The 25,752-nt window shown below is 37.9% G+C and overlaps 1 protein-coding gene across 1 annotated transcript in view; it reads left to right on the top strand.

Moving 5' to 3' along the window:
• Nucleotides 1–25,752, top strand: part of LOC135223612 (phospholipid-transporting ATPase ID-like) — a gene marked incomplete in the record, with an annotated part of 252,267 nt that overhangs the window by 23,788 nt on the left and 202,727 nt on the right. Inside the window, 1 exon segment of the mRNA XM_064262219.1 lies at nucleotides 24,711–24,769. Coding sequence (XP_064118289.1) covers nucleotides 24,711–24,769 — 59 coding nt within the window.

Below are 25,752 nucleotides of genomic sequence, written 5' to 3'. Positions count from 1 at the left end.
CAGGTCCTTCCTAGCACTTCCTTCTGTCTTTCTGTGCATTTGTGAAGCCTTCTGGATTAACCACACTTTTCAACAGCCTTTGGTATCCGTGACATCTCCGGAATTTATTGTGAAAACTAAAATTTATATTTTCACTCAAAATAAGGACAGTTTATGTATGCTGCAGTTGGGAGCGTTAGAAAAATGTGGACACTCTTGCATTGTGTATTTATACGAATACATTTGTATCCCCTGTGTTGTTTATGTGTGTAATGTAATAGATTTGATTATAGTTACCTGGCTTACTTTTGTGATAAATCTATACTAAATATAGATATAACATTACCTTTTTGTCTACTGCCTCAAGAAACGCTTTTCCGGCGTCAATATAGTTTGCATGTACTACATTCTTTTTGCACAGCCAACTAATGTGGCGAACTGTTCTCGCATTTCAAGTAGGAGTACCACCTATCATAAAGTTTTCTTGCATTTCAATTCAGTCCGATAGTTTTAGGAAAAATGCAGAAGACTCGGAGCCTCGATCGACGTCATGTTTAATTTTGCACTGAGCTCCTTAGTGCTAAGTTCCGTACGAGTCCTTACGCAGTTTTACGTGCTGCTCTGTGAGCAAGAGCCCGTGCTGACACAAGGTCAGCTTAATCAAAAAACAACAACCTTACGCAAAAGGGGAAAGGTAGGGAGGCTCTCCTTTTATTTCGTCTTTGGTTGTTTCCTTCTAACTGTTCACTGCTACTGATTCCTTGGCACGAGAAACATTGGGGCTTCCTTTATTGGTTTCTCTCATGATTTTATTATGTCTGCTGCTCCTGCAAGGGTTTATTAAACTCTCCTCTTCTCTCTCTCCACGAGTGCATAGACAACTGAGGTGGTTTGAGACATTTTAGTTACTTATTGACAGTGACATTTAGGGATACGATGACATTGAAACTTCGTGGTTTTTGTTTATTTCATACTGTCGGTCTTTCAAGGTATAAAACTAAAACTCTCTCTCTCTCTCTCTCTCTCTCTCTCTCTCTCTCTCTCTCTCTCTCTCTCTCTCTCGGGCCAGTGGTTAGGACGCCGCCTTCGCTAAATAGAGGCTCCGTCTCTATTCATGAGTAAGCCAGACCACTTTATGTACGTTCAGTTAAATTCTGTTGTGCCTGTCGACTTGAAAAGTAAAATATATACTTGGTAAGTATTCGATTGAGGGCGGGGGGGGGGGGGGGGGGGGGGGGGGGGGGGGGGGGGGGGGGGGGGGGGGGGTTGGGGGGGGGGGGGGGGGGGGGGGGGGGGGGGGGGGGGGGGGTTGCAACACAGGTGGAGAATGGCACGGGCTTAGCACACTACCCTCAAAAATAAATGTCAGGTCGGAAGGCTCACATCTTTTGGAGCCACGCCGTCTAAGGAGACAGGCGAATGGTAATTGATATACTACACACACACACACACCACACACACACACACACATATATATATATTATTATATAGATATATATATATATATATATCTATTGATCACTTTTTACTTGATACGTATGTAATTGCAATAACCACAATACCCTCTTAACTTCTTGAAATATTCACACAGTTGGATACGCGTTGTCACTACAAATTTTAATGTCCAATACAGGTTTCGACCCCAGCACGTTCCCTTATGCTGATAATCGGGCTGATACTCAGGAAGTGGTTTTGAACGCTCCTATCGGATATCAGAATTTACTAAACATTTCTTGCACATAGATCTAAGGCTTTGTATTGACAAGCGTATCCAAAAAGTGTAGGAATTCGGGAAGTTAAGAGGGTATTGTGACTATATATTATATATATATATATATATATATATATATATATATATATAATATATTTTCAAAACTGAAAAACACAATTATAATTATAATATATATATATATATATATATATATATATTATATATATATATCTCTTAAAAAGACTCAGAATTAAGAAATTTACAAATGAAAAAAATAATTTAATGAAAAAGCCAGATTTAACAGTCAGGATGTAAGAATCAGGCCGCCATCTTTTTCGGAGGGGAACCAAGGACCAGATGACATCTAACAAAAACAAAGACAGGGTCAAACTCAAGACATGAAGAGTGTTATGGAGGTAGTTTGGTTGTTTAATGAGTGAACAAGCTTCTTAGTGCATAACGATTCAGTTATTGCTAAGTGATGAGGTGAGGTGGTTCTGAAGAGAATTTTAAAAAGTTTATACAGTTTTTTTCGCATGATCCCGTACATTAGAAAAATCTGGATTGGTTAACCTAGTACCCGTTCTGTAACTAATGTACGGGATTATGCCAAAAAATGTAAACAAGATATCGAACATAAACATTTTAAGATTCTCACCAGAGCCGCCACCTCACCTCAACTACCTCTACAACACTATACCTGTCTTGAGTTTGACCCACTATGTTTTTGTTTGCTGTCGTTCAGTCACTGTTTCCCCTCCTGAAAGGTGGCGGTCTGTTTCTTACATCCTGTCTGTTAAATCTTGCTTTTTCAATTATTAATTTTTTTATTTGTAAATTTCTTAATTCTGAGTCTTTTTAATTTTTACATTTTATAATTGTGTTTCCCAGTTTTGAAAATGAGGCTGTGTCCTCGAAACGCCAGCTTGTTGATGTGTATTTCTGGTGATAGAAGTTCACTCTCGATGTGGTTCGGAAGTCACGTAAAGCCGTTGGTCCCGTTGGTTCCATCCAACGTAAAAGCGCCAAACAAACAAATAACGAACCTTGGTATGCATATGACTTATTATCTAGACTTATTATCTAGAAAGTAAGACATCACTAGCTCCGAAGGGTGGTGGTGGTGTGGGTAAGAAGGGCTTCCCTGAAACGGGCTGGTTCTGTCCGTAGACTTCGTCGCTACGAATTTATAATACCTAATTTTGGTATACATATGCCTTACTATCTGGAAAAGAATACTATGGGGGTAAGACATCAGTGGCACCAAAAGGTGTGGCAGAGAGAGTGTGAGAGGGAGAGGAAGTGAGAGAGATAGAGAGTAGAGGGGGTGTTAGGAGAGAGAGATTTTATCAGTTGTCATTCAGAGTTATCTCTGGCAGTGCAGCGCCAGTTTGGTCAGCTAGTGTATAATATATATATATATATATATATATATATATATATACTATATATATATATATATATATGGTATATAAAATTACATCTCTGTACCTTACACACGAGTGTGTAGGTGTTTGTGTGTGTGTGTATATATATATATATATATATATATATATATATATATATATATATATATATATGCGCTGCGTGTGTGTAAGGTGTAATATAATTAGAGAATTAAGTAGGAAAATATTGATGTGAGTGAAAGGATATTATTAAAATCCAAACTTTTCCCTGAAAGATGCAGCGGATACAAAGGCCACGTGATTGAACTTTGAAGTGGTCCAGATCGGGAATCGAATTTGGGTCCAAACGTTTTAGATATTAATTAAGGAAGGCCAAGGAGTCTTCCGAGAATTAGATGTCATTATTAGATTTAGTTACGGGTGTTTGGTTTCATCATTTCTTCTTGCTGAAGGTGTACGTACACATCTTGCATTACCGGTAACGCACTGACGATGGCAGGTTTTTCTTTCAAGAAATAACACGACTTTCAAAAGCGTTTGTACACTTAGCAGTGGTTGCGCATACACACGCACACACATATATATATGTATGTCTGTATGTATGTATGTATGTATGTATGTATGTATCTTTAATAGCTACACTAACTTCTAAATGCTCGACTTCACACTTTCGGATATGGGGATCGTCACAGTTCCTTGACTACGAGTGTGTAATGAACGTACAATCTCTCCCTTCAGTGTCATGATATGAACCAATTCCCTATAGCAATGATATGCTCCAGCATATCATGCTATATGGAATTATATAAATCTATTAAAGCTTTTACACATATACATACTATACCTGTCAAAGTCAGAGACATTTTTTATAGAGCTTGTAAACTTATCCTTATTATATTTTAATTATTATAATAATAGTGTTTGAACGGTAGTTGTTTTTCTAGGTTGAAGTTTATATATAGAACCCACTGATTAGTGTTTCCAGGTAAATGTTTGTGTAATGACCACAATTACTTCTAAATGCCTTGGTTTCATTAAACTTGTTAGATACACTTATCACTACAAGGTTTGAATCTTAGTGGGAAATGAATGAATCTCTCTTCCTTGGTCGGATTCGAACTAACTCGTGAATTTGAGCGAGGCTGCCATAGCACACCAGGCTTTTAAAAACGATAGAAGTATTTTCAGTTGAAATGTGTATTTGTCTGTCAGATTCCGGTACAGATACAAATAAAAGTATATTAGATTATTATTTTATTATGGAAGATAAAGTTGATGTACGCAGATTTAGTTGTGTGTGCAGTCCTCATCCCGGTATTTTTTTTACTTCAGGAAAAATGCAGACAGAATTGATTACTCGGGAATATTTTCAAGATTTTTATTCGCTGATTAATATTTGCCTGTGATTCGAGTTTACGTCATTTCTGCAGCCTCCGGCATATAAAAATTTCAGATGGATATTTTTAGATGCGTGCTGCCTCGGAATGAATTCCTGTTGATATTCGGAAATGAATTTTGTTAGGGGAATAGTGGAGTTGGTTGGGAACGGCATTCAATTGACAAAATTTCAGTATTTTCCCTGAAGGTTTATCCTGGGGCATTAAATCTTGCAGTTATTACTAATACTTTCAGTGTTGTGATCAGTTCCCGTGTGTGGTATAAACTGCCACCTGTGAAGATTTCTCCCGAAATTTCATTCAAGCTACCTTAAAAAATAAACTAAGAAATGGAGACACTACTGGTGAGGGGGAAAGAGCTGCGAAAGCTTCACGAGTTAGAATCTTAGGTAGATATAGATTTGCTTTTGGCGAACGTGCGACACAAGACGCATATGTCAAGCTGCTTTTCTAGCTGTGGCGTGAGAAATCTTTGTCCTTCTTCGGTCGGTTTGTTTTTTCATTTGTGTCACAGCAGCAGCTCGAGAGATTGGTCATTTGATTTATGAAAATCGTCTGTTTTTTTTTCCATGACAGGATGAGTCTCAATTGTAATTTTCAAAAAATTCGATTTGGCAGTCGGTTGCAAAGATCTGTAAAATCTGTCATCTTTTGTGCTTTATCTTCACAAACCTCTCCTCATCTCCAGCCCTTGCCTTAGTAGTTCTCGTCTAAGGAGATTTAGGTCTACCAACCCTTCTAGTGCCTACAGTAGTGTAGCTGGTCCAAGGCTTCTCCATCTCCCTCTCATCAGTATCTCTTTTGCAAATAGAACTTCCTTCGTGTTCTTTACGATATCATTTCTAAATATATCCTGCCATCTGACTCCTAGTGTTGTTCTTGAAGCTTTGTTCCAAAAAGGACAAAATCTTTTGGACATACTTTTATTGTCTCACCGTGATCCATGTCCGTATAGTAGTACAGGTCGCACTAGACTTACGTTTATCTTACCCACTAATGTCATTTCAGTCGAATTGATTTCCAGGTCATTTTCTACTAGCCTTTGTTTGATTTGCCCCCCCCCCCCCCCCCCCTTTTTTTTTTTTTTCTTTTTTCTCTCTCACTAAATTCCAATTCAGAGAACCTGTGCTGGTATTTAATGATACAATGCCTTTGTAAGTTGATACTATTGAAAAAATTCCTATATATTATGTAGTTCTTACCTTTTTTTTAAACCTACCATTCCTTTTGTTCACAATATGGTTCACAACAGATACCACATCTGAGTTGTTTATATCATATATATATATACATATATATATATATTTATATATAATATATATATATATATATATATATATATATATATAATGTGGGCAAATTGCTTGGATTGTTTAATTTTTCTTATGGAGTAAAAGCATGGAAGCAACCTTTGCTTGACATTTTTTAGACAGAGCTAGATCGATGCAGGCTTTATGCTTTTTCCTTTATCGACCAAAAAAACTCATTCACCCTAGAATTAGAGGACGGAATCTCTCGGCTCTGACGTCGAGGCAACTCCCGTTCAAGACCGGAGTATTCTCGCTCGTCTGATACTGATTAAATATTAATGCATGAGAGACTTGGAAAGGAAGGATATGTGGTTATGAATTTATACTGAATGCGGACGACACACCCCCCCCCCCCCCCTTCCCCTCAGTCTACCACCCGCCCATCCCTCTCTCTCTCTCTCTCGCTTTGCTGCTAAAATCCTGGCTGAGAAGTGAAATCTGGTGATTACGGGGATGGAATGCTGGCTTCAGTTCGTTCATTGTGGCTCTCTCTCTCTCTCTCATGCCTCTCGCTCTCTCTCCTCTCCCTCTCATCTCTCTCTCTCTCTCTCAGCAGTAGAATGTCCCCGGGTCTTTTCTCTTCTCTCTCTCTCTCCAGCAATAGAATGACCCCGGGTCTTTCTCTTATTTATGCTGTCGAAGATCGTCGATTATGCATTATTTCATAGTGGGAGCTGAACAAATATCTGGGACCCAAGTTACCAAGTCATTTTTATTGTTGCTCCTTGTCATTACGGAAAGAATTTTCATTGCTTCATTTTAAGGATTTTTTCGGGAATAACAGCGTTATTGTCAATACCGAGGATTTTAACTTGCAAGAGAAATAAGCATATATCATCAATTTGAACATTGGTCTTGATTATCCGTCTTGGGTATAATCAATGTCTGATATATTTAGTAGACGTGATATATAGATGTTACACTGGTTGCAACGGTTATGGTAAGGTGGGTAAGAGGCCCCCGTGAAGTACTAGGCCTCCCTTAGGTACCTATCTGTGGATTTCTGAGCGCTTACATCAATTTGGATTGTTAGTTCAGCTGCGCCATGTGTACTCAGTGGTATGACCAACTCTTGTAAACATCTGGGCTGTGTTGTCAGTTTTTGACCAAATTTTTTTATTTTAACCACTTTCCATGTATTTTTTGTGCGATTTTACCAGCATTTTGGGAAACGATTGTTGCTAGTTTAAAGACCCGTGGGTTTTTACATATCTTTTGAGGATATTAGAGTAAAATGCGATTGATTTTAATCGTTTATTTCACAACTCAAGGAGACAACGTTTGATTTTTTTTCTCAATTTTAAGTTTAGGGTAAAAGGCCACCATCCAATGGGGCAAGAAGCCTGGTGGTAGGCTTTTTACCCGGAGGTAGGCGTTTCACCATATTTATAAATAGAAACAGCTAACACTAGAGTTTCTGACGGAATGTTCGGGTATTTCAGAATAATAATGCCTCGTCATTGGTTCGAAAACGGAGCGTGCGCCCTATAGAGAAACCCTCTCAGGTCTGTCCTCAATGCATTAGTGGAGGACAAACCTTAAAATCTGGATAAGAAAATATAGCATTCCTTGTAAAACTCTAAGGTGACTTCGAGATGGAATGGTGAAATATATTGGAAATATTATTCAATTTGGAGTTTTAGGCCAGAGTTTAATGCACAATTTGAGATGTTAATAAGCTAAGTACAAGAAATGGAGAAAACCCTGTCTGAAGTAGCAACAGCAGATGCAAGGCGACGTGCTTATGAAATTGCAGAGAAATTGAAAGTTCCTTCCCATTTCTGCCAAAAATCTAAAATAGCTGGGAAATACTGGGTAAATGCTTTTCAAAGAGAAACTCTCAGCTCTCCATACAAAAACCGAAGACAACAAGCCTAGAAGAGCAGCTGGTGTGAATAGTTCAGTCAACATAAGGCGTTAATGGATGGCAGCCCTCCCGGATTTATTGCCCAGTGCTCTGCAAATAGATGGACTGACGCCGATTGTCTTGTAGAATAGTTTCAGCACTTTGTTTCTCATGCTGAGCCTTCTCAACAAAACAAACATATTTTAATCTGTGATGGACTTCATACTCACAAAATATTAGCTGCTATAGATTTTGCACGAGATAAGGGAATTGTTATGATATCTTTGCCGCCTCAATGCACACGAAAAATGCAGCCTCTGGATGTTTCGTATTCCACATCTTTGAAGGCTGCCAATAATAAAGCAGCAGATGCAACGATAGTCACAAACGCAGGAAGGAGAATCATCCAATATGTTGTAGGGATATTTGCAACTACTTTCAGCAAAAAAAAAACTTTCATTGAAAAGGCTAATAATGGTTTCAGAACAACAGGTTTATGGCCTTTAGTCCAACAGAATTAACAGAAAAATGACTGACTGAGTCTTGAAGTCCTGTCTATGTAAAAGGAAAGCCTATAGTCATAAAAGAGTGTCGTAGTTCAAACGAAAAACTATTCAGAATGCCGGTCCATCAAATGGAACAGAGAACCCAAGACCTGCCTTAGAGAAAGATTCTCAAAGAGTTCCTTGCCGTTCAAAACCTGGAGCTTCCACTGAGGTTCGTGCGATTGAAAGGCCTGTGCAGTCCACTGAAGTCCAGTCAAAAGCGTAATAGGAAAAGGAAAACGAAAAAGGCTGAAATAACCACTTCACCCCCTTACAAATCACTGGTTATTCAACTTGAGTTCACGGAGGTCTCTCCCACATGCAAGGAAAGCACCAAAGAAGAAGAAAAAACCTCCATCTCCTGTTTCTTTGAGCCATGATGAATGGTCTTACATAACTTGCGGAGACCCATTTGCAAACAGCACGCCGTCTGAAAAATGGGTGTTTGTTTGTTATGTGGAAACTGGCCACATGAACATTGCACTCAAGGACATTTTTCTTACATTTGCCAGAACTGTGATTCAAAGGAATAATATTTCATGTAAAATTTTACTAGAAGAAAATATACCAGTTTAGATGGAATTTTTTTTCACAAAATTTGTTTTCATTACCATGGTGGCCTGAAAAAGCAGTTCAAACAGCAAACTAAAAATAATTAGGTGTAGTTTTATATTTTAATAAGATTCCTGTTCTTTATTTAACAACTATTTTATTTATTTAACTCATCAAGCAAATATTCAGAACCAGCGTTCTGTATATTTCTAAGGCAAATATACAAAAAATAATGAATAACTGAAAATGAATTTCAAATACACTTATTTCCCTGGCAGTTAAGATAACAATTGTAATCTAATTAAGTCAACTAGAAAGGATATTTTGCATTATAACATTTACATATATTGTGAAATATTATAGATATTGAAAGTCTAATTTGTTTACAATGACAGCAAATGAAGATTTCTGCATTTAATTATTATTTCTATATAACCTCCTCCATAGTATTCTGACGGGTAAAAGGCCTTTGCTATGGGCGTTTTGGCCCCCGGGTGGGGGGTAAAAGGTCCACTTCCAAAATTTTTTTTATCCATTATTCACACCAACCTAAAAGTAAGATACGTTTATATGCACCAAAACATAGAGAGGGCATTCTTTAAAGTTTAAGAAGAAAAATGTTTAATTTCTCTTAACATCATAAGTTAGTTTTGATGCAAGGCAAGTCTTCCCTTAGGGGGCTCGCTACCCTACTCTGCCTTATTTCTGGTTCCAAGACGTCTGTTGTTCATTTCGAGGACCTCACGTCAGACCTTGAGAGGTTCATCGCTAACTTGTCAAGTGTTTAGTCAATTTACAAAGAGTCTTTTCTGGTTATACGTCATTGTTTTTATTGCAGCATGCGACTGTTAACATAATCGATTTCGGGACGTTCTTATTCTCTTTTCACGAGTTCATTAACTGTTTTTATGGCTGTGCTCACTTCAGGACAACTTTTTCGGATATTATTCTATTTTCCATCGATTTTGAGTATCGCTGAATATGCGGTTTTCGGATTGCTAACCAGAACAAGGCAAAAATATATAGAAAAAAGAAAGAATTGTCATGATGAATAAGTGATTCTGCCTAATTACCAATCCTTCTCTTTATATGTGAATGGCTTGCATAGTCCCAAAAATGCACGGAATGACCAACATTACATTAGGCTGTAATATTTCAGGATACTCTGGTTTCCATAGCATGTTAGCGATTCATGATACTGATAATTAGAATGATCAATCCTTTTTTCGTACATCAGAGTAGTCAGTTTGCTTATAGAAGAACCCTGTTTATAGGAAACAATGACTCCTTATCACAAAGAACTGTTTCTGGAGAATTAAAGGGGACTCGATTCTTTTCAAAATTCATCCTTTGGATTCTATTTGTTCTGATAGAACCCACGGCGTCGCCCCAGAGCAAAACTGCAAAATAATTATTATGCTTTGTATGTTTATATGGACTGATGAGCGCATTTGCGTCACCAGTTACAACCTAGATCAGGTTGCAGTTTATCACGAATTGGTTGCTGGAGGGGAAATGATCGGATATCGGTTTGGGTCGCTAACAGTTCTCCCCCCCTGTGACTGCGAACCACCACATTAGGATAACCACCATGTACATAATACAGAAAATTTCCAAAGTCTCTTCCCCTTCATGATATTAAATTCTGATCGCTCGCTATGTAAAAGACAGATTGGAACTACTAACCTAGGGAAGTTCATTTTATCATTAATTTTTAACTATCTTTTAACAACTATGGAAGAATTCTTGAATATCAGTCAACATAAATCGGGTAATATCACTTCAGGTATTTCAGAATGCTTTGTAATCACATTCACGGAAGAACCGAATATCCCAAATACACGCAGAAGGATTTATGCAAGAGAAATCTAATTTTCCTCATGAAAAGCATCGAGTGATTCGATTAAGCCTCACATGTGTGCCAGATTCCTAATCAGGTATCTGATTTGCATCGTAATGATTCACGTTTGTCTGTGAGGATTGTTTTCAGTCCTGAATCATTATTATCGCCTACTGGCCAGAAATGGCTGTCTGGGGCCCCAGGATTACATTTTCTCAGGCGTCGGTCATTTTGAATAATCGAAAATATCGAAGAGGACAGAAAATTTTGATTTCGGGGAATATTTCATGCGGCGGAAAGCTCGAAATTAGTTTTTTCCTAAAGTGTTTCATTTGAAAAGGTTGAGGTGGTTGCTTACATTTCCGTAGGAGATGCAAGTTTTCACTCTCTTAAGTAATAATCAGTCTTCCGAGAAGTTTTTTTAAACACAAAGATTTTTAGATGTTCTTGGAGAAGTTATCTTAATGGTTAGTGATGTCAATGAAAGCCAGAGGACTTTATTTTTATGCTGAGGTAACACCTATGTATGTGTATTAATTCACCCATTTATTAATTTGTTTTGGATAGGCGAATACAGAGCTGATGGTAGATTTTCATTATAGAATAGTCGTCAATAAAGTGTCAATTCTTAAGGATTTTTGGCTAGTTTTTCTACCCACAAAACACTGACAATGGTCTCTCTCTCTCTCTCTCTCTCTCTCTCTCTCTCTCTCTCTCTCTCTCTCTCTCTCTCTCTCTCTCTCTCTCTTGCACCACACACACACACACACACCTATGTATTTCCATGCAGAAGCAAAACTTCCATGTATTTCTCGTATTTTTTGATGTCTCCTTCCTTTCATGTCATCAGTGACCCTTTTCAGACAATCTGTTCTCCGATTCACTTAGTTGCTGTCGAAATTATATGGCTTGTCACTGGGGACGGTATGCTGGCAAGCCTTTGTGCATTTCAGACATTCGGAGGCAAATTGTTTTATTAATTTGTCTGGCAGTCTTCATAGTTCCAAGTAGCCTTTCAACTTATGAACTGCTTTGTCGGTCGGGCATTCTTTTCAGTGACAAAATATGAAAAGTAACAAACACCTTAGATTATAGCGTGCTCCATTTCAAGAGATCCCACAGCTAACAATTATTCAGTGTACCTCTAGCCGAAACTAAACAGTAAAACCTATGCACCGGTCATTCGTTATATGAGATTTTTATGCAAAAACATGCATCACTCCCAGAGAGTTATTCAAACCCATCATAATAGGGTAGCTGATAAGTAAAGAAATTGCGTACTGCCATTGTTGTGTGGTGTCGGGACAAATCATGTTAACTTCAGACAAATAGTTATTCCAGAATTTTTTTTTCATATCTATTTATTATGAGGGAGTTCTCCTTGTTTGGAATACGGTTGAGTAATGTGGTTCTCCCTTTTCAGTTATCTTTGCATTTCTCTTTTCTCCACTTTGCCTTTTCAAACATGTTAGTCAGAAGTGCTCGATATCTTCTTCTTTTATAAGTTTTGGAACTATTTACAGGATTGAGTGTTTCCAGAGTCTTATTTAGATTTCTAGATTTGAGAGTTAGGTTTATGGAAGAGTGGATCATTTTACCCAAATTGCTTTGCTGTTCATGCTCTACAACACAATTTCTGCTTCCAGTTAGTCAATGAATTTATAGAATATTATTTTTGAGGTTCAGTTTTTCCGTACTCAAGTTCATATAACTGAAAATAAATGTTCATTGACATTATGTAGTTCAATTCCATTGTTAGCATTTCCGAGACATTTGGAATTACGAAAAACATAACAACTCATCAGTTTTCGAAGCTGAAATGTTAGTACTAGTCGCACTGAAAATCAGTCGTATATTTCTGGAATAAAGTTAGGTGTCATTTTTCAGTGGAAGTGACAAGTGCTGTTTATTATTGCGTTGAAAGTACAACACTATAGCATTTTCGATAACTGTAGAAGAAGCATTTCAGAATGCCAAAGAATGCCACCCACGCCGAAGGCCTGTGACGTCGCGTAAAGGTTTCCCGCACACAGCAGCTTATCATTCTCATTCCGAGAAATGAGACACTTTTGCTCTAATTGTATTTATGTATGCAATCGTGTGGTGCACATGGCGATGGCATGCAACTGTTAACTGTATAACTGTAGCCCTCGTATTTATGATCGCCGGGAATATTTAACTAGCGGAGTCAATTCGTGATTAGGGTTGCTAATTGGAATGAATATTTGTGTCCTTCCATGTTAAATGCTTCGAACATTCATTTTGCCATAAAGAAATCTATTAATCTCCTTTAATAATTGAAGTGTTTGATCCGTCAGTATGAAGCATGTTTGTTGATATAAAACAGTTCTGTTAGATATAGCTTGATTGTGTTACTTGAAAATGATTTATTCTGATCGATTAATGATCTTTCTGGGATTAATTTTTTTGATTAAAATTCGAGCGTCTTGAACGATTCCAAACAGATTTTGAAGGAGGTGAATACTTGCCATCATGATTACTAGGATCACCGGTACACAGTAGTCTTTCATGTATTAATTACGTGTGGGTACTGATCCAAATACAGCTGTATAATGGCGTTTATGTTCCTTTGTAAAGAGAATCTAAAATTTAAACGTTTATTTCACTTGTAACGGTTCCTTTTTTAAAGTTCGTGATACAAATCTTGTCAGTAGTTTTCTGGAAATGATCGAAAAGCATTGGTGTATAAGATTGAGAAATTTGTTACAGACAAACATGAGTTCATACTTTGTCCCCGATAAGATAGAGTATTTATAGATAAGGGCGTAATGGCCACCATCACTGGGTAAAAAGGTTCGGCGCGCTCGCCGCCACACCACCGGAAGCGTGAATCATCGGCTTGTTTTAACGGTTCCATATATTCTTAGGTTAATTATTATTTCATCAGCACCGTGGTTGTATTTCATGATTTTATAGCCTCCCTTTTTACGCCATTTATCTCTTGGCGGCTTTAGGCGAAGAGATAAGGACGGCCGTTATCAGGCGGGTGATAAGAAAATGCTTCGATTTGGCACATATGGTAGTCCGTTTCCTGCCGTGTTTTGTGTCGGGAGATGCTCCTCCTCACCTGCGTGAATCCTGCCAAAAGCGTTCCCAGTTGTGATTAAACGGTCCACGCAGAATCGTTTCTGCATTGTGCCCGTGCCGTGAATAATATTGTGGTGATGTTGAAAAGAATTCATCCCGTTCCATTCTGTGAGTGATGATGGCAACTGACTCCCATGTTTGAGCTTTTGTGGCGGAGTACCTGTGGTCGGGAGTGACGTCGACAAACAACTGAACTGTCGTTATGAGCACTTGAAAATGAAAGGGGTCAAGAACAAGCAGGTTGTGCAAGGTATGTGGAAGCCAAAAGGGGAAAGTGGAAATGTGGCATGTGTATAACACCTTCAGTTGACGTTTGATGGAGGCCATTATAATTGCATTAATTTCAAGGGATGATTTAAATCATCCAGGAAATTCCATTTCGTTCAGTGGGTGTCTCTTTATTGGTCATTGTTAATAACAAATCGTAGATTTTCTTTTCTTCTATTATTTTTTTCCTTTTTTATGATCTTTTTGTTGCAGGTCCATTTTGATTGCGTAGGCAGTAAATGAATTGATATATTTAGTTCGTAGGTCTCAGTAGCTTTGAAAATTGAGGATATGGGAATATACTTGTTATTTCCTGTGTGGTTGTTGTTGCTTTTAGTGGTGGCAGTATTTGTTTCTGCGGTTTTAGTTTTCTATAAAAGAAAACTATTGAGATGTCATTTTGTCTGTCCGTCCGCCCTCAGATCTTTAGGACTGCCGAGGCTAGAGGGCTGCAAATTGGTATGTTGATGATCCATTTCACAGAGAAAAATGAACTTACAAAAATGGGTCAGCCTAAGCGCTCCGACCATTGTGGTCAAGGCCAAAGCATCTGCTCTTGGATCTAAGCAGGTGTGTAGCATAAATAGTTCCTGTAAATTACAGGGTTTTCTTTGCATACGGTCACCAAACACTACTAAACAATAATATACAATCACTAAACATTAACATTCACAATACACTTACAGTCACTAAATGTTCGCATTTGGTATACACTCACTAAATACACATTTACTATACGCTCACACTCACTAGGGCCTAGGCACTCATCATACACTAAACGCTCACAAAACACTAAACACTCACTAAATATTCACTGTGCCCCAAACACTCACTAAATCCTAAACATTCATTTAACAATAAACAATCACTAAGCATTCACTATGCACTAAACATTCACTGAACCCTAAAGACTCATTAAACACTAAATACCCACTAAGCCCTAAATGCTCATTAAACTCCTAAAGACTCTTTAAACACTAAACAGTAAATGAACATCCACTATTTATTCATTAAACACTTACACCCTAAATATTCTCTAAACACTAACATTCAAAAGACATTCTCTAAACACTCACAAGACATTCACTAAACACTCACTAAATATTCACTGAATACTTACTAAACATTCACTTAACACAAACATTCACTAAACCCTAAACATTCACTAAACCCTAAGCACTCACTAAACATTTACTACTAAACAGACATGCACCAAACTTTCATTAAACCCAAAACACTTAAACACTAAAAATTCATTAAACCCTAAACACTCGTTAAACATTCACTGAATATTTACACACTAATCATTCACTAACATTCACAAAACATTCACTAACACCTGATCCCCTGTTCAAGTTGCGGGTTACCAGACCTTTAAAAATGGCCGCAATGATTTACAACGCCGCCCTGGTGGAAGACCACCGAACTACCCAATACTAGTGTTGAAGATCGCTATGTGATCCACCCTCCAATCCTCAAACATACTAAATTGCAGCCCTCTATCCTCAGTAGTTGTTATTTTATTTAAGGTTCAAATTAACCCTTGATCGTGCGTCTGACTCCGCTATAGTTGCCAAGAACACAGGCCACCATCTGGCTGTGGCTGAAAGTTTCATGGACCATGGCTAAGATTTACATACAACATTTTACGCTGTACAGAGAACTTGATTGCGTCGAAGAAACTTCTGCGTATGTTTTACTATTTTATTTTTTAATTCTTTTTGTCTCCCTTTTTTTGATGTTGTCTCCATGTAATCATTCCTTTAAAACGAGGCCATTGCCTTCAGGTTCAGTACCTCAGATTCTGCTTCCTTCTGAGCTTAAACGTGTTAGACTTTAAGTAAATACGATGCTTATACAATGTTTTATGTGTGGGCTACGTAAAAATACCAATCAAACACTTTCGGACACCATCGCGTAAAGTCAGGGACCATAGAATTTGAATCTGAAAATATATGGAGAGAGAAATTTTTTTTATTTTTTTTATTTTAAGGAAATGAAGGAAAAAGGGTTAGATGTCGTGGGTATGAGAGGAGTGTTCGGCGGAGAGGAAAAGTTCTCCTAAGCGTAATTATTCCTCCTCATGTCACATTCCCAGTAAGAAAATGGTCGTCAGAATACAAATAAGGGAGGTCCGCTGTGGGTAAGGCCAGATATTGTGTTAAGGCATAGATTTGATATTTGTTGTTTTTCTATAATTCATATACTGTACTTGAATTTTTAATTTAAGTGCTCATTTTGCTACTTCATTTCCTTGAGACTATAATCCTGCGAGAGAGAGAGAATTGTTCAAATTTAAAACTATCTAATTGGCTCTTAACCTGTGTATTTATCATATACGAAACAAATGTGATAACATTTCTCTTGCTTAAGTATATCTTAGTTTATTTAGACCATTGAGCTGATTAACAGCTCTCCTAGGGCTGGCCCGAAGGATTAGATATTTTTACGTGGCTAGGACCCAATTGGTTACTTAGTTACGGGATCTACAGCGTATTGTGGGATCCGAACTGTACATTACATCGCGAAATGAACTTCTAGTCACCAGATATAAATTCTTCTAATTCCTTGTCAGTAGAGCGGGAAAGCGGCCGCGGAATACCAAATTGGTAGGCGAGTGCGCAACCCACTCGTCCAACAAGGAATTCCTCGCTTGCTATATGCAGAGAGAGAGAGAGAGAGAGAGAGACTTCCGTTTCTTTTTCCAGGCTGAAAGGCGGTCAGTAAACGTTTCAATATGTGGTTTGAAATATTAGTTTTCTTAAGTAAATATTCCGAAACTAAAATGTTCTCCTTGATAACATTGACGCCATACCTTGGATAGTAGAAGAACGTTTAAAAATTAGGTGTTTTTTTTTTCAAAAGGAGAATTTTTTTTTTAATAGAATTTTCTCGGTGTGGCTGGTGATCTTATCAACGATGAATAACACCTATAAATGCCATATCGTGATGCACGAAATTTACCGCGAAACATTTAAGAAATGTACTTGCATATGAGGACCACACATTAATGACTTGTTTTCGTAGACACACACATACACACACACACACACACATATATATATATATATACACACACACACACACACACACACACACACACACACAAAGATAAGTCATATTATATACTCAGAAACAAATGAGGACGTAAGAAATGTTTAAAATTCCAAGTGAGTGAGGGCAAGGTTTATTTATGGCCTGGCCTTATAAGGAAGTTTTGTTTAGGTGGGTTGATTGGCCTCCCTTGGCCGGGATATTCTTGGCTAAAAAGTTTTAATAGCGTTTTCGAAACGAAAGCAATTTATTAAAGATCTGAGACAAGGAGCTTTAGAGGAGTTGGGTAAATAAAAACGCTTAGATGGTTAGGATTTCGATCATCCACTGGTAAGAGTTAGGTATTTAAGCCCATCTAGTTCCTGCGTGCTTTCAGGCTTTGTGAGTTTATTTAGAGAGAAAGATTCAGTGTTGAGTTGCTAGAGCCTATAAACAGCGTACTACTTTTTAAATGTTTTTATGCTCTAGATCGTTCCGTGAATCCGATGAAATATCAAATGGGAGTAAATAATAATAATAATAATATCCTTTATTTCAGCTCAGGAATATACAAAATACAGACAGTAACATAAAACAATTAGATACATGAGACATGTTAAAAAAAATTGAATAAACAGCACGATCCACACAATAGCTGAAAAAGTATAAAAGATAATATCATAATACTGGTAATAACAATAATAATATTGGAGTGCATAGATTATATAACATAAATTTCAGCTAGAGACCTTAGGTGGTTACAGTAGTCAGGTCCAGAGGGCTATATACGAAAATTGAATGTAGAAAAACTTTAACTTGATAGTATTCACCGTAATAATGAAAAAGTAAAATATCGGCAGTAAAGATAACAATAATGACAGATTCTGCAGATGAAACCTTGCCAATACATAGGTTTAGTTCCTTTTGCGTTTCTGTTAAGGACTCGCGCGCCTCTTCGGCAATTGAACTATTAGTTCTTTGCTGAGTTCAACGTCAAATTATGCTGAGGGATGCACTTGTACAGGACTAACCCAGACTGAGTGGATGAAGATGTCTAAAACATTTGAGATGGATCTCAAACAGCACGAGCCTTCTAAGCTGTTCCTCGCCATTCCCCAAGTACATTCCACTCTCAACTCTATGATCAACCAGCTTGAGCAGCTATCTATACATTATCGATGAAGACAAGTGTGTATTTTAAGTTCATTGAGTGGAGGGAATTCACGTAATTTATTGATTTGCAGAATACCGCAAATCCTTAGAAATAAGTCTATTAATTGTGTTCTCGTTTACAGTTGTTTTTAGAATAAAATTTTAAGAATGAAAAGCACTACAACGGTTCGGTAAAGCTAGTTAGTAAAATCGAATTTTCTAGCCATCCCTTTATTGGCATGTGATTCAAACGTACGTAGATATGGGCTTAAGACTTGGAATGTCCCATAATATATGCAGGCATGGATTCTCCACCATTCAGAGAATCTGTTATGTAGCGCTATTTAAAAACACGTTCATTCATTGCTTGTGATTAGATATTAAATGGAAATAAACTCTTCGGGTTTGATAAATGGCAGGCGTTTGTAGTCTTGTGCAAACGGTAGATTCTGGTCTTGTGGAATAGGACTTATTCTCTGATTGTCTTCAGGCAGTTCACTGCAATTGATTCTGTCATGATCAGTGATTTTGGTAAGCATCTGGGGCATTCCAATATAAAATGCGTCACAGTCAAGGGGAGCAGGCCGTTACAGCGAAAGCGCTGGGGTGTCCCGCTCATTGAGTGACCATGCTTCTTATGATTATGAGTGCGCCTATCTGAACCGACAAAGTGATATCTCAACACCTGAACTCCTCACCAACGCCCGCGTAGGACTTTGATCGCATGTGGGTCTTGCCAGTATAACAAATAGCTAATATGTAGCATTTTCTCGCTTACTACCAAGTTTTTTCTTCCTCTTCTTCTCTTTTCCTTTCTTTTAATGACAGGGAATTTCCTTGTGTGGAGAAGGAACGCATCTTATTTTATGTGATGCAGATATGATTTCTCTGTTAATATGGTTTTCATTTGTGTTATAAAATGATGTCGGATTTTGCATGGCATGATTCATCTTTAATTGAACGATTCCAGTAGACATTACTGTATATCCTATTTAGACATACGCCACCTTGTATCCGGTCCAGACCCGGATAGTGACGAGGGTTGAGCGTCTAGTCAACACTTCCCATGGCAGCACCTAACGAAAAAGTTGAGTTGTCTGTTTCGAGCGACCATTGGCTACAAGGCCAAAAGTCAATTACACTAAGGCGTTTGAGACATCGCTGGTCTTCCGAGCTATAAGCTTCGTAGGTTTGGTCGTTGGCTTTTTGTTTTGTGGATGGGTGACCACCAGTGACAGCCAAACAGTAACATGCTTGTTCTACCGATTGGTTGGCGATGGTTGAATGCCAGTAAATTTACGAAGCCGTTGGTCGAAACTGACCATTGCCAAAACTTTTTAATCATTCAGGTACCTGAACAGCTCCATTTAATGCTGGACATAGAGAAAGAAATAAACACTATTAAGCATACACACACACACATGCATGCAAACATATACATTATAGTATATAATATATTATATTATATATATAATTATAATATTTAATATTATATATATATATGTATATGCGTGTGTGTGTATCCACGAACAGAAAGGGAGAGAGAGGGGGAGATGGGGGAGGGGTGCATTCATTCCTCATTTCTTGTAAAACCTAAAGTTGTAATCTTAGCCCTGGTGGTTTTGGGGAGAGTAAAGAGCGAGGAGGACCTTTCCCTCGCTACTGGAAAACACGGGATCGATTGATCTCTCATGATACAGAGCCTGCATAACTACACGCGAATAGAGGTTTGCCGTCCCCAGTTTTCCCTCTCCCACCTCCGTCTTTATCAAAATTTCGTGGCTTCCCTTTCTGTTCATTTACTCCGTAAGTTCTATCTATCTACATAGGGAAAGGCATCGTACGCAGGTACATTTCTTTAGCCGACGTACGATGCCTTTCCCTATGGTTCCCTCATGAGATGTATATAGAGCTGCAGCTCTGTCTTCTAAGGATATATATATATATATATATATATATATATTATATATATATATATATATATATATATATATATATATATATATATATATAGATGTGGATAAGTGAACTTCAGAATCCAGGGAATGGTGTATTTGTTTGATGTTTATGTAAGTAGTGCTGTTAGGATGTATCATAATCATGACTTGGCAGATTAATCAGTCATCTGAGCTTCTTTTTCCAGTCACCTGAATGATGAGTTTCTGGCAGTCGGCTGCTGAAAGATTAGGTCAAGACTGCCATCTGTCGGCTCCTTTATTTACGTGGTCTGTGCTCCAGGAGATGTGCTTATTTTCTAAAAAATGACAGGCTTTTTTATCCATTTGAATTTCAGAAAAATATCAACGTTATTTACAGTAGAGGGGTATTCCTGCTTACTCTAAGACTTGAGTTCCTGTTCTCGGTATCATACTCATTGTTGCGCTCTCTGGTCATTTATGAGTTTTTCCTATTTCAAGAGAGCGATTTTGGGTCATGAGTCATTAAAGTTAATTAAATATATTTTTAGGTTTCGAGAAGCCAGCCTTATCCTTTTCGCAGTGACATGTTCATTCTTGTGTTTGTTCCTTTTCGAAACAAGTGGTAAATAGAATTCGCTCTCCCTGTGCATGGTGCCGGGGTTTCGAGATCGTCAAGTTCGAGCGAAAATGTGGACGAGTAAAGCTAAGGGAAAACAGCTTACCGGTTTTAGACGACGTAAAACACATTACTTTACACATTTTTTCAAGATATGTGATTCCTGTTGTTTGTTTGTTCGTTGTGCACCATCGTTATTTTATGAAAGGAATTGAATTTTGTGCAATTTTTCCCAATCACAGAAAGGATATCGTATGTGGATGCATATAATTATAAATACATGATAATGATTCGTTGGTCGGAGAATTAAGCTTGCGGGGAACTTTGCTTGTTGGTGGTCGGTTCATATTTCCTTGATTTTTATCACTTTTCACCTGGGAAGAGGTTGGCATGTTGCCCCAGTATTTTTCTTCTTTATTTCCTTGTTACTTATAACTTGGGCTAGTGGAAAGTGACGCATTTCCTGTCATGACTGATGTTACGCGATAATAAATTCATTTTCACCTGCCCTGCTCCGAGTTTGAGATCTTATCTTCTGAGAGCGACCTCGAGAAGCAACTTTGATAACTTGAGAGCATTCAAGAGAGTCCACACACACACACACACACACACACACACACACACACACCACACACACACACACACACACACACACACAGTGCTCAAGTTCTGCTTCACCAGCCATGGCTTGAACTTAGGTCCTTAAATGAGCGACCTCCTTCGAAAAATAAACGTGACAAAAATAAACACACGATCAGACAAACGACCAAAGGGAAAGGCTCTTGACTTTCTTAGTATCCCGAGACGTATATATGATTTTAGAAGGAAAGCTTTTTTCTTTTTTTTATAATTGTCCCTTAATTTTTAGATTAGCTCTGGTAACAAACAGGATTGGTAACTAGACAAACAAACATATGCGGCTGAAAGTGCAACCACCATCTGGAGTCAACCGTTGATTGGATTCCTTTTTTTTCTATACTTTGAAAATGATGTGTTGTAGAGTTGAGCATCTGAGATTTTTCATCCTGAAAGATAACAAATGCCCTTGAATTGTATTGCTTTGCAGGTAGTTGCAGACACATCACGTGATATGATGCAAAGTCACGAGAACCATGCTTCAGATCTTCACATCTTGAGAACACTCATTTGCTTCCGGCTTGTCATCAGAAGCAGCCTGCATTTTAGTCATTGTAAAGCAACTTATCAAGTTATTGTTTTATTCCACTGAAACTGGAAAACGTGATTTGTTCACCCTTCATTCGTTGAAGTGCCTTCAATAGTAGTCATGTGACGCTTTTTATTCAGATTTCGAGGCAGATGTCATTATTAAGAAACTATATCGAAAGCAGTTGTTTGAGAATTTATATAAAGAAAAGGAGTCTTGCGCTCATAAAGTGGGCAATTTTGAGGATCTGTGTCTGTGTACCGTGGCCATGATTTATTCATACGTGTTAGAAGACTGAGCATATGTGCTTAGTAAAACGTTGCCTGCATCCTTACTTCTAAAAACAATTTTAGGGAAGAAAATGCTTTGCTCGGAATGAGCAAAAGGATCATTGTTGGCATCAGTTAGGATTAGATCGTTGAGCATAACATAAAGCCCTCTGCGTGCGTCTCCACACGCACAGACATCCTCGTATAGATCTTGAACTGTGTTTATCCTGTGTACACCTTCCGCCAGACCTTGGGATTGACAAATCGGGTAGTTTTCAAGCGCACACGTGTTAATACGTCCTTTTTTTTCGATATTATTCATATTTTACCTTTCAAGGTTATGTGTACAATTGTGTATATTAATGGGTATGGATGGGAGCGAACTGTGTTACGCTCGACGTATTTGCTCCTTTGCAGCTTTTCTTCCTTTCTAACATTCTTGATGCCACGTTGTTATTCAACTGTAGGTAGTGTGTATTGGAATAACATACGCATACTACGATGCAACCTTCATAATGATTGGAGCGTGGAAATGTGGCGGTAGTTATTTTTTTTTTCCTCGGTGATATGATTTTTCTAAGTCTAGCATTCTGGTTACTTCTTTAACATACAGCCAGTTCAGTTGTGAGTTTGGAGTGATCTTAGTTTTATGGCGGATTCTAGGTTGAATGCGCTTATGTTGGAATATACTTTATCACGATCTCTTAAATGGCTCTGATCAAACAGAATTCACGGAAGAATAGGAATAAACGGCTCTCTCTCTCTCTCTCTCTCTCTCTCTCTCTCTCTCTCTCTCTCTCTCTCTCTCTCTCTCTCTCTCTCTCTCTCTACCGAGGCACTGGGTTAAGTCGGAGTAAAATATGATACCCATAGTACCAAGTTTTTGGGATGTGAGGTCATTGGATATGTCTACTTTTACGGGATATAATATGAAATTGACAGCTTTATGAGATTTTATACCTATTTTTTTTTACCATACACTGTAATTATCCATTGCCATATATACAAGGTTAATGAACTCCATTGGTTGAATTCAGTGAGGTTTAGTCATATTTTGAGCTTAGTGAAGTCAATAACATGACGGTAATATCTTGAGTATGCTCTCATAGATAACGAGATAACGGCATTTTATATCAAATAGGCATGTAATCCCACATTTATTTTTCGTTTCATTGCACTGAATCGATTAAAGGGCTCCGTATTTTATTCATTGAAGTTTTCTCGGGACTAGTATTGATTAGGTATCGGGTTACTTACATTCACAACATTCATCTGAAAGATATTAGTTTCTCATTCGTGAGAGGTTTTGAGACATTCATTTTGATATATGTTCACGTAAGTGTGGGTTCAGAGTAGAAGCAGCTAGTGTAAGGTGTTGTATATTGTCTCCTCTTCTGTTCAAAGACAGCAATATAATATTTCATAGTTGTATAGTGTTATTTTCAATACGAAGGTAGTTAGTTCGTCGTATATGAACGTCTTTTTCAAAATTTACCAGTTTACCGTAAAATATGATTTTATTTCTTTCTAAAAAATAAGTTTTGTAGTATTCTGCAGAAAGGATTAAAAAATCCTCAGATGTTTTCAATAAATTTTGGTTTCGTTATAAAGAATTGGACCGTAATGGGTGAAGCATTAATTTGCTATTTGATTGAAATATGTTTGTATTTTTGGATGGGCGAGATTTTGGGTTTCGTAGCGTTATGTAAATACTTTGACATACCTGCAAGACATGTTTTTCTGTTCATGATATTGTATGAGACTTATCTGTGTAGAAGAATTGGTTTCTAACGAATGTTGACAAGAAACGTATCTTGGTTCTTTATTGCCCTAGTAAAGATTATTCTTGAGACCACACACTACGCTGATGTTTGGCAAAACTCCTTCTGGGACCTTTGACATTTGAAGATTATGTCCGTCAACTTTCTTCCGTCAATACGAAAGGCTGACGTGACCTGTTTTGAGAATGTATTCTGACGGAGTTTGCGCTCCTTATAGCTATCATCTTGAGTATCGATCGCTTTCGCCTAAGGATATTTTCCCCATTTTCATCCAGTCTAATTATAACCGATAACATGTCAGGCGTTGGTGACCATAGTCGTTACAACGCCAGATAACTTGAATCTAACGATTCCACCGACCATTTATGTTCGTTTTCATATTATGAAATCTTGACCTCTGCCCTCCAAGTGAAGGTCGGATACAATGTTCAGGGAGGCTGCTTTTATCCCATATTGTTGAAATAAAATGTCCTTTTTAATAGACTTTTGCTAATATGAATCATTGCCAGTCAGGGCAAAAGGAGAATTTAGTTCTGCTCAGTGAGCGCCTCCAACGTCGTTCAAATTTATATATATATATATATATATATATATATATATATATATATATATATATATATATTACGAAGCTATGTCACAGCATATACACGCCTGACTTTTTTATATCCGCAAATGTTGAACCGCAAATACCATTTGATATCGAAATCAGTGTTAAGTATATATTTTACTTTTATATATTATTTTTAAACCATTTGTAAAAATGTTTGGTTTTTTAAAGTTGAAAAGAATGACTGAATTACTTTTTCTCTTTCAGAAACTGAGCGGCGAATCATTGCCAACGACCCAGAGCATAACGCACAATACAACTATGCCGTAAGTACTGAATATTTATGTGTGTGTGTGAGTGTGTGTCTGTATATTCAATATTAGACAGATTTCCCTTACAGGGGATGGCTTCGACGAACTAACACTTCGTTCCCTTGAATATTCATACTAGAGCTTCTGAAAGTTGAATAAACCCGCTGAGCAGAAAAGATACGCTACACATAGGTATATGTGCACTCTGCATTTCCTCAGTATTCAGGACCTTCCTTTCCAGTATCGTTTTCACCCACCCTAACTTTTCAGCGTTTTCTAGGTTACGTTCCCTCCAAGGGGTTATATGTCCTCCTAGTTTCTCGTGGGACGAGTCGGTTACGCGCTTGACTACCGATCTCAGGGTCAGGGTACGATTACCCGCCCTGACAACGTGAAATCGGAGGTATTTATTCTGGTGATAGAAATTCATTTCTCGATGTGGTTCGGATCCCACAATAAGCTGTATCCCTAGGGGAGTTGTAAATCAGCTTAGTGGTATGGTAAAACTAAGATATACTTATCTCTACGTGCCCTCCTCCCTTGTAAGGCTTACACTTGACGCACACGTTCCTCCATCCTACCATTTTGGAGCCATATTAAGGTTCCAGTCTTCTGTTGGACTGGCGACATAAACCCAGTACAATTGCTGTAACCTGGAAAATAATTTTTGATGAATATATTTGAAGAGCAACGTAACCTCGAGACGACGTAAGCTGAGTCCGACTTAACCTGGGTAATGCCACTTCACATCTGCCTTTCTACCACTGTATTGTCAAGGGTGGTCGTGTTTTGATTTGCTTGTACAGGTAGGCGACATAGAAATGTTGGCTGCTGGCCAGTGTGAAGATCGTAGAGTCAATGAGCATAGAGAGATTCTTAAGAGAAGTGTATTAGAAGGGTGCCATAGGAATTCTTGATTGATATAATGAAGAATATTTAAGAGTCCACTTGGCAAGAAAGGGGGAACGAGAAGTTGAATGAGTTTATTTTATGTTGGT

This window comes from Macrobrachium nipponense, chromosome 10 (genome assembly GCF_015104395.2).
Source record: "Macrobrachium nipponense isolate FS-2020 chromosome 10, ASM1510439v2, whole genome shotgun sequence".
In the NCBI taxonomy this organism is placed as follows: Eukaryota; Metazoa; Arthropoda; class Malacostraca; order Decapoda; family Palaemonidae; genus Macrobrachium; species Macrobrachium nipponense.
Note: the sequence above shows the minus strand (reverse complement) of the source record. Positions and strands in the feature narration are given on the sequence as shown.